Below are 10,699 nucleotides of genomic sequence, written 5' to 3' on the forward strand. Positions count from 1 at the left end.
AATAAGTGATCGATAAATAAATTTAATTCATTTCGCTTTGCTTGGCCAAACAAAATGTATATAAAAAAATTAAACGCGCTTTCGGTCAATTCTTCAAATCTTTCTTGTATTTTGAGCTTTTCTTTCTAGATTTGCCTTCTATTCTTTCTCTCTACCCCTGCTTTGTGACCACACCGTCAACCTCACTAAAACTCTGCCGATGCTCTTTTATCATAGTCCTCTCCTTCTCCGACGTCGTTCATCACCGCCGTCACTTGATGAAACAATGGATGTTAATGGCGTGCACTCACCATCACCTCTATGTAGCTCCCGCAATCCGAGTTGGTAGGTTGTCTTCTTCAAGTCCTACCGTCAGCATGGTCTGACAACATATGACTTGAGGTCTTATCTCTTCTTTTCTTTGTAGAATAAAGTTTCACGTATATCTGTATTTATGGGCATTAATACCCAACCGTTTTCTAATATTAAAAAAAAAACATAAAAAAAACTTACGGGTATTATTTTATACCCATTGTCTAACAGCTTTGGGTAACCTTTAAACCTTTACTATTGAAAATATGTATACATTTTTGCAGCCAACTCATCCAATCGCTGCTCAGTCCGTAATCGATGGGCATTCAAAATTGAATAAGTGAAAACATTTCTCACTTGTTGAGCACGAGTTAAAAAAAAAAAAAAAAAAAAAAAAAAAAAAAAAAAAAAAAAAAAAAAAAAAAAATCCATGAAATTAAGAGTTACAGAACCCATGAAATTGCATGTCCAGTTCGAGTAAGTGAAAAATACAATAAGATGCCCAATCACTTGAAAGTTCAAATCAAACCTACTCGCCCCTCTTTTCAAAACGTTTTTTCTTCTTTCTCTACAAGGAATGTACAACGCAATCAAGCTAAAAAAAATAGCATTAATCATAATCATAAAAGTTACCCATACGGCAAAATCATATTTGCTGAAAGATAACAAAATGAGGAAACGTAGTGACAGAAAAATCAATGACCCCAAAAAAAATAATAATAATAAAAAGAGTGCAGAACCTCAAAGGCAACACGCTAAGCTCTGCAGAGGCATCGGTTTATTTGGCAATAGGCTTAAACTTGGCTATGTCAACCAGGTCGCCAAACAGCTTATCCTCCGGCTTAGAAGGCCTGCTTGGTGGGACATACGAGGAAGCCGAAGAAGCAGAACCCTGATACGGGTTTCTCATCCCGTTCCCGTCAGCGACAGAGAGACCGTACATTCTCTGGTCCAAGTATTGACCAGGCTGTTGACCGTAGCCATAACCGGCCATCTGTTGCTGCTGAGCGTACATTTGTTGAGGATACATCGCACCCGCTTGCATCCCTTGTGGGACCATCCCCATCCCCATCCCCATTCCCATGTACTGCTGCTGCGGATGATGATAGCCCATCTGACCGCTCGGACCCACCTGGCCCGGGATTGGCTGCATGTACATGCCACCCAGCTGCTCGTTGGGTCCCACAGGAATTGAACCGGGCTGGTAGTGTGGGCCCGCCATCTGGCCCTGGGTGGCTTGCATCGCTTGAGGGTATTGGGGAACCGGGCCCGCCATCTGGCCCTGAGTCGCTTGCATGGCTTGAGGGTATTGGGAAACCGGGCCCGCCATCTGGCCCTGAGTCGCTTGCATGGCTTGAGGGTATTGGGAAACCGGGCCCGCCTCGCTAGTCTGAGCTTCCCACGGGGGCAGGGGTAGCGATCCGCCGCTTTGTGCACCTATCCAATAACGTGGAAAAAGGTTAGTGATTCGTGTTTGAAGAGCATGATATTGATAGAACGTGAAAGTGACGAGGTGGCACCATAGGCCGGTGAAGTTGGCTGAGGTGGCTGAGCAATCTGACCATTCCAAGCTGGCCCGCCACCTTGTGTGCTGTATATTGACTGCTCGTACTGAGGACCTCCCGTGTTTGGTACAGCTCCGTTAGCGTAAAACCCGCCTTGTGAAGATTGAAAAGATTGTTGTCCTTGTTGTTGAGGAGGTACAGGGCCGAGATTTTGACCCGGGAGATTAGCACCCGGCTGGGGATCAGAGGCATTGGATGAGGTGTTGGTGTCGGAGAGCATATCAAACAGAACAAGAGCCGTCTGATCGGATACGGGAGTGTTTGTGGGCTGTTGACCACCCACGGGTACAAGTGCCATAGAAGCCTCTGCCTTTGGGGAGCTGAAATCATCTCCGCTCAGGAGGTCCATTTTAGGATCGACCTTCGCTGTTGTTGGAGGCAAACCATTAGTTGAAGGCGGAGCAGTTAGCAACAATTGGTTCAGAGGATCCCCAGCAACAGCACTCGAGCCAGCTCTGAAAACAAATCAATTGTACAAAGGCTCGTTGATTTCAATTGATACGGAGTAGCTTAATTGTCTTGGCAATCGGTAAAAAGAAAGGCTAAGGTTACTGAATTTCTCAAAAGCTGTAGGATGCTATAGTGTCATTCGAAATGCAGCCCCATGAAACCATGACATTCATACAAAAGGAGGAACCTTAAAAAAATTATTCTTGTTAGGTGCCTCATGAGCTCAAGAACTCATCGGAACAAACCAACCTGACCACTCAATCTAAGCTACATGGGTTTACAGGATTTTGTGTGCGCGTGTGCAAAAATTACAAACTTAAATACAATATGCCTTGCCTCTGGCTGCAGCGTTTGTTCACATGATCATTGCCCAATTACCCAAGTTCAAAACCCATATTACTGTAACAAGTTCAAAACTATGAATATTTACCTCCCATCAGGCTGTTTGCTGGTAGCTCCAGTGTCAACTAAAGGGCTGTCAACATCTACAAGTGATCTTACAGCTTCGTCTTTAGGTCTCTCTGCCGGAATAGGTTTACCTGAAGAAATGGCTTCATGCTTCGCTAGCAGACGTTGCAAATCATCATTGAGAGCTAGGCCTTGACACAAAAGTGATTCATCCCTGCGAAAAAACAGACAAAATGGAAGTGAGTTGAATGTTCAAACATAAGAAACCAAAGAAGACGTTTGGTGCAGAAATTAACTAGTAAAAAATTTCAGGTGCAAGGAAATCAAAGATTAATATCTTCCAAAGCTTTTCTTTAAGTTCATTCCTTATAACACCAATTATAACTTGTCACCACATACGTATGCATGCTCAAGATCTGCAGCAGACACTAGTGTCAACTACCAGTATGAAATATTTGAATATACAAGAAAGTTGAAACCTAGTGTTATTTAAGAAAAAAAAAAATGACAGCGCATGTACAGTGAGAAAGATATGGTTGAACTTACGAAGTCGAGTTAACAAGGTGTACCACTCTCTGCTTATATGTTCGACACTGTTCAACCAAATCGATAACGACCTCTTGTCGAAGCCCCTGTAAGCAAAGAACAAAAATATAATGCCAAATACTTGCCTCCCTTAACTATAGGCTCTAGAAGTTATTTCACTGGTAAAGCTGGAGCACTGCCCAATGAACAGTATTGCATTTCTAAAGGTTCATTTTAAAGTAAAGAATGACACAACTTGTAAGTTACAAGTGATATACCTTTGTAAATAAAAATTTCTCGTAGTAGTTTTGTACACAAGAAATACCGTCTTTTTATATTTCATTGTTTCTTTGTTAGCCATTGTGAAGAAACTTTTCATTGGAAAAAGTACCTCTTTGTTCTCAGGGTCTATCGCATTTATCATTTCTGAAAGAACATCCATTATTCCTCGTGCATTCTGAATTTCTGACAAACTAAAATAAGAATTTCTATCAGCACAAAAATTTGGCGCAAAATAAAGATTTCATATCAGCTAAACCATCAGCAGTGTGCGGAGGAGGGATAATGATATACATAAGTCTCTCTAAGTAGAAAAAGGTAATTCCAAATTCCAGACATGTTTCACTATTTTATAATAAATACTTAACCCAACAGCTAAGATAGCATCTGATGGTACAACCCAACAGGTTAGCATTGTATAATGAGATCTCAATAATTAAATTTTAACTCATAGTTTAACTTTAATTTTCAGGACAAGTACATCATAGTGTAAAGCCGTAAACCTATAACACAAATGAGAAAATAAATAACAGTTTTGTATTTTAATTCGTTCTTCCAAAGAGTTTAACAGTGAAGTTCCATTAGTAACATTAATTGACGTTTACTCTTATCAGCAATTAATAATAGCTATCCATTCCCATGGGGCAGAAGAGATAGCCACAACTACTTATACTTTTGGTAAGACATCAGAGTAAGGTTAAGCCAAGAACTCAAACACAATACATTTTTGTACTTTCAAGTCAATGACTAAAAAAATTAGCCGTCTAAAATAAAACGAGCGATGCATAAATGATTTCAGCTAAATGGCTCAGAAACTAAACTAGTGTATTCTAGCTTGATAGAAATATATGAAATAAGTTGGGCCCCAATTCATATACAAATAGGGATCTATATATGCACCTCAATGAGGGGAATTCAGACTCTGCAGATGGTTCAGCTGCTTCTTGACGAGTATCAGAAGTTTGCACATTTGGAGGATATGATGACAGTGGTTGCGTCTGTGGAGGTGTAAACACCGGTGCAGCTCTCTCCGATCTCTGAGGGAACACCGCTCCAGCTCGCTGGGAAAGCAGAGAATAAAGAGAGGCAAACACTAATTTTAAAAATGTAGACAAATTAAGAGCCATACTTTTTGTTTGATTAAAGTGTAGTATACTGAGAACAGAATTGTATGTACACTTGCATACATACCAATAATTCCTGGTAAGCAGCATAGTATTGCGGATATCTTGCCCTCGGCCCTCCAAAAGCCTCTTGCCAGGTATCTATCAGAACTAATATCTTCTCTTTGACATGTATATCAGGCTACATGCAAAAATCAAGCAGAATGATTATCTGTAGCGCATAATGATGCCCATATCATCCACAAAAACATAGTTTAATGTTTACCTTCTTCTTTACTATCTTCACCATCTCGTGAATAACATCTTTCTCTGCCACATGCATATGAACAATGTCTCCACAATTCTTTATGATAGTCTCTAAGAGCTAATATATAGTCACCAAATGAAATAGAACAAATCAAGTCCTCTGTATGATAAGCTCGTAAGCGAATATATTGAACAAGAAACCCATGTTTTACAAGGTATTATGTAAGAGAAACAGATATATCATCAACCATTAAACTATCTTAACAGATCATCCTGACCTACAGCTAATGTGTATTACATAGGTGTGAAAGATAGTGATAATTATTTTTAGTATAGCTGTATAAGGACCTAGAAACACATTAACAAGTGTACTTCTCCTTATCATACATTGTGGTTAAGGTAGAACGGTCATTTATAATTTAAGGAGATACACGTTAAAACACTTCACTATCCATCAAATCTCAACAATGGAAAGCTACAAATTATGATAACAAGATAGATGCACAATACTTAGCCACGCTAGTAAAAAAAAAAAAAAATTCACCCCTGATTTTAAGAAATCTACTCTAGAGGGACTCATAAAAAAACAAAAAAGTCCCAAACCTCATTACCAAAAATCACACGTCAAATATGGTCTGCCAACCTGACTTAAAAAGACAACCGAATATTCAAACTAATTAATGATGATGACAACAAGTGAAATAGCATGACTCATAAGATTGTAAGAGTTCAGTGGTACTTACAGTAAGGGCTAGAAGTTGAACTTTAGAATTCCTACTCCCAATGCGTCTTTTAATGCCTTTCACGACATCTTTTGCTTGCCTGATAGCATATAACAGAACATAAATGTAAGGAACCTGAAAAACAAAATATTATATAACCTCAGGAAACAGCCTAGGATTCACTTAAACGATCCAGTTAAGTTAATACAGCAACAATGGAATCAAAAGCTAAAAGAACTAATAGCATCTCATAGCCGCTCAAAGTCCCCACTATCGCACTTTTCCGATAGCAAAAAGTGCTGAACAAAGGTTTTCAATGTTTGCCAAAATTTACAGTCAATACCACCATTCCAATCCATGTGTTAGTTTCCATATCCCGGAGCAAGACCAAGCTACTTGGTTGCAAGAATCTCATATTTTCCCACCGAGTCTTGAACCAAATTTCTAGAGCTCGCATGCTCATTCACAATTTTGTTGAAATAAGACTATCCCATATTAGCATTACAACGCAATTGATTTAAACAAAATTACAGCACGCACACCAATGAAGAAAACATCCCACTTTCGTACAACAACATTGTAATTTGTAACACATAGAGAAGCTCCTTTACAACAACGAAAAAGGCAAACACTGTTCGATCAAATCTCGGACTTACAAGAACGAAGCCCGGGAACTTTACAAAATATAACTTTGATCTAAGAGTCACGGCACTTCAATCAAACAGCCGACAACGCAAAATTCTTTAAAATATTCACACACAAAAAAAAGATCGTCAGAGATTGAGTCATACCCAGGATCGTGATTGAGCATATCGCAAATTTCAATATTCATAGCCCAATCAGGACCGATGAGCATGTCGCTCGTAGCGCGTTCCACCATCGAATTCACCATCGAAGCCGATTTATCCAAAACAATCACAACAACAACGGAAATGAAAATGAACAGAAACAAAGATAATAATAAAAAAAATTAATAAACCCTAACTATTTGAATATGGAAAATCGACTGCGAACAATGAGAATCTCCAAGAGATCGCAGACAATTCCGGCGACCTAAAAAGACGAAGATCTCTCTCCTCTCCTCTCTCTCTCTCTCTCTCTAAGATCGCTGTTTATTTCTTGCTTTACTTTTACTTTCTTCTTTATAATTTTTTTTTTTTGTGGGTGGGTATTTAAATCAGTGGCGAATAGTGTACTGCCACGTGTAAATACCTCGAGACCGTTGCTGTCTTCGCCGACGTTCTGGATCGGACGGTGCCGAACTCTTCGCTCTGTTATGTTTGTGGGCCCATCTACGACTTGGGTAAATCAAAGGAATAATAAGTTATGTATTATAAACTATAAAATCATATATCGTCATCAACAACAATGCAATATTAATGCTGATTGACCGTCTTCAAGTGTGGTATTTTTCTGAGATGAGAAAAAAAAAAAAAAGAATAAAGAATTACCATTTTTTTTTCTTCTAGTCGGTTATTGTTTTGTTATAATGGAACGGTTAGTGTTCAACTCAATATTATACTATATTGAATAATTGAAAAATAATACTGCACTTATATTAAAATAGTACAATGATACGAGTAAAAAAACAAATAATATTCGTCGTACTATGGTATTGCCACTTCATCATAGTTGTTCGAAAAACAATCATGCTCTTCTTTTTTCTCAAGGAGAGACAAACTTTCTTTTTCCTTGCGAAGCTACTGAGGTATGTGCTGTGTTGTCTAAGTATGAGACTATCTTTGGGGAAAAAAATGATTAATTTTTTTTGTAGAGAGTACAAAATGATTAGTTAATTCGGAATTAATTTACAGTATGAAAGTCAACGATTATAAATGTGTTTTTTCCTCAAGAAACGATTTAAATGTTAGAGGGCTTTCTTTCTGTAACCCATAGCGAGAATCAAATAAATGTACATACGCGTAATGGAACCCGGTTGCCTATCTCCCATCATACCATAAATACATAATTTATAAGCAAGAGTTAAGATTTAGTTCATATCAAATAAAATTAAAAATTAGTTTTTGCTACTAATTTAGTCGACACTATTTAGGGCAGCTAGTAGTGCATGTATAAAAGTGGTTGTTAGATGGCATGTCGTTTGTCTGGTTGTTTGAAACTCTTTTACTATTTGGTGGATTAATTTCAAACAACATATCTCTAAGCAATACAAAAGTATTATTACTTGTGTGGCCAATCGAGGTTCAACTCGACCTCGAGTCGTCGAGCTTGTCTAATTGAAGATCAATCTGATATCTTGAATGTCATTGACGAGCTAATTGATCGAGGTCCAAATCGACCTGAGCAATGGCGAGTTGGGCAATAATTTGCATCCCATTTTGTGGAGCACTTCTTCAACGAGACCCTCGAACTTCGCGATCTGAGTGAAGAAGACTTATTATTTTCAAGTATGTGTTTTCCTTGCACCGATAATAATTGTTTTTCAAGCGTATGCTATATTTATGATCCTCTCATGTAGTAGTAGTAGTAGTAGTTATTATTTTATATATCAATAAAAACCCAATGTTATTTATATTCACTTCTTCAATTTCATTTCATCCTAATTGTAATCCAAGCGTGATCAAACTCTTGATGAAAGTTTGAGCCCTATTAATATAAACAAAATCAGATTTCCAATTTAGAAATGTCGAGCTTGTTTGAAGTGAATCTTCACATCAACAGTTTGGCGTCGTTTATGGGAATCATATCATACTTTCTAATGTCGAAGAGCTCGAGCCCTCTACCTATTTAAGACTTTTAAACCATCTTCAGTCGACATGACCAACAAGGCTGCTTCAACCCCTTGTACAAAGCTCGGGGATTCCATCCAAGTTGAAAGCTATGTTGGACGCTTTTCTTCAGAAGGCAATTCAGCATGAGCAATCCAACTAGTCCCTCATAGCTTGGCCAAGCAGTTGGTCGTGAGCCAGACCAAAGTAGAGTGTCAGCTTAATGTGAGTAATCTTGCTTCCGTGAACATGAACCAAATTCAATTTGGTTGGATGTTGGAGGCTCATAGCTTGTTATAGATTCTTGAGTTGGGTTGTAATCGGTATTTTGAAATGACCAACTTGGGACAAACCTAAGAAAATTTGTTACCCGAGATTACTAAATTATATTCAAATTATATATAGTGAATTTTATATTAAAATTGCGAATATGTATTTATAAATGAAATATTTTGTTTAACATTAATTTTTTTGTTTTTTTTCCTCTGGTTCTCAACATTTAGAAATCGCTCTATTTTTTTAGACGATGGATCTCTAATGAATAAAAATCCAACAACTTAGATTTAACAAAGAAAAAAATCATAATACTTAACGACTCAAATCGAAACAAAAGTGTCTTGATATGCACTAGAGATGACTGAAATTCTGATTAGTTGCAAAGGCAAGATGTCGCACACAATGTGTTGACAATGTGTCCGACAACTTGCTTGAACACAGATATGGATAAACAACAAAAGTGCAGTAAACAAAGTACACAGGATATGGTTACCCAGTTCGGTGAATCACACCTACATCTGGGGGCACGCTGCCAGTGGAAAGGATTTTCACTATCTTGTAGTCAATAGTACACACAAGGTTATATCTGATTACAATCAACAAATCAATAAAACCTAGAGACTATTACTACCAGTGATCACCTAGACAGGGACTCCCCCTGAATTTGAGCTCCGTCTCAATTCCACTCTTCGAGCAACCTCCTGGCTCGGATGACCTTCAGTCTACAGTGGTACGTGAACCTTCAATCACGAAAAGCACAAGGACCCAACTCTCACATACACTCAATCTGTGGAAAAGTGTTTGAGAGAATACACCACTTAAAACCAAAACACACAGCCTCCCAGTCCGCCGGTCTTGCACGTCTAAGAGCTCTGAGTGTTTGATCAAAAGTGTCGAAGCTGCTAAGGGAGAGCGCATGGCTTTTATAGCAGCATGACAATCCTGGAAGACATCTCGGGTTTCCTTACCCGGCCTCAAGCGAATATCACACAGTAAAGACTCCATCAAAGTGAATATTCGTGCAATGAAGATAGCAGCGAAGGATATCTTGTAATGAAGGCACCAGCGAGGCAGATATCTTGTAATGAAGACAGCAGCGAGGCAATAACTCAGCAATAAGTCACCAGCGAAGCAATCTGTTGAAACTGGAAACTTGCCTGAAATACTGTCTGCACACACGAGGAAAGATGTCAATCCAGAAGTGGAAACATAACACTCGACATCTTTCCATACCACTTGCACTAAAAAATAAAGCCAATAAAACAACGTAACAACAATGACAATGAGTAAGGTCTGAGTAGAGTCCTACAAAACAAGACCCTACCTACGAAAAAGACCTTTTAATTAAAGGTTTGCTTTTAGCCTAAAGAATTATAGAGCAGATCTGCACATACTCATATAATTTTTAATGGATAATACCATAATCTACCCATTGCAAATTTATCCGGGTACGACTCTTCTCATAACGAGTAATGTCTTGAGGGGACGTGGGTACGCGGATAAAAATGTTTGCAAACGAAGACCGTTTGTTTACAAAATAGAATCAACATGTTCCTATTAAGGATATTGAATATGAGTGTTCTGAACAAGTCGGAGGTCAAAGTGCGTCAGAAGTTGGTGGACCGCCGTACATAAGCGCAATTACACAAACTTGACGTTTATACACGAAGTTTAAAGATTTTATTGCTCACGATATGTGGAGTCATTATGCATGATATTTATGATGCAAGGAAATGATTATATATAATTTAGACTAACAATATCATATTTATGTTTTGTGTAGTTATATCTATATTATTGATGTTTAAAAAGAAAAAAAAAATGAGTTAAATAACGGATTCATGTACCAAATACCAAACAGCTATCATGTTTTTGTTATTTTCTCAATTAAAAAAAAATGAATTTTGTACCAAACTTTAAAAACAGCTGCAAAAATTTATTACACTTCAATTATAGAAAACAAAAAACAGAAAATTGTTTGAATTAATAACCAAACAGTAATCTTTTTAACAAATACATATCAAAACAATTTATCCACCCATTTTTTTCTTCCTATTTAACATACTTAAAAAATCATTCAATCA

General features: G+C 37.8%; 1 protein-coding gene across 2 annotated transcripts; it reads right to left on the reverse strand.

Annotated features, from left to right (window-relative positions):
• Positions 1-699: 699 nt before the first annotated feature.
• LOC149390827 (ENTH/VHS/GAT family protein) lies at positions 700-6,926 on the reverse strand. 2 transcript variants are annotated; one of them, XM_089619207.1, is made up of 10 exons: positions 6,402-6,926; positions 5,632-5,710; positions 4,908-5,006; positions 4,710-4,823; positions 4,419-4,579; positions 3,631-3,712; positions 3,261-3,346; positions 2,737-2,928; positions 1,812-2,311; positions 700-1,728 (listed from the first exon to the last, which is right to left on the reverse strand). In XM_089619207.1, exons 1-10 carry the CDS (start codon positions 6,500-6,502, stop codon positions 1,070-1,072), a joined length of 2,073 nt encoding a protein of 690 aa, XP_089475333.1. In that variant the 5' UTR covers positions 6,503-6,926; the 3' UTR covers positions 700-1,069. The 2 variants fall into 2 exon arrangements, with proteins under 2 accessions (XP_089475333.1, XP_089475334.1); XM_089619208.1 differs by having other exon boundaries at positions 5,632-5,745; positions 6,402-6,925.
• Positions 6,927-10,699: the final 3,773 nt, after the last annotated feature.

This window comes from Urtica dioica, chromosome 7, assembly GCF_054948205.1.
Source record: "Urtica dioica subsp. dioica isolate 48M chromosome 7, U.dioica_male_clone48M_v1_H2, whole genome shotgun sequence".
NCBI classification, from domain to species: Eukaryota; Viridiplantae; Streptophyta; class Magnoliopsida; order Rosales; family Urticaceae; genus Urtica; species Urtica dioica.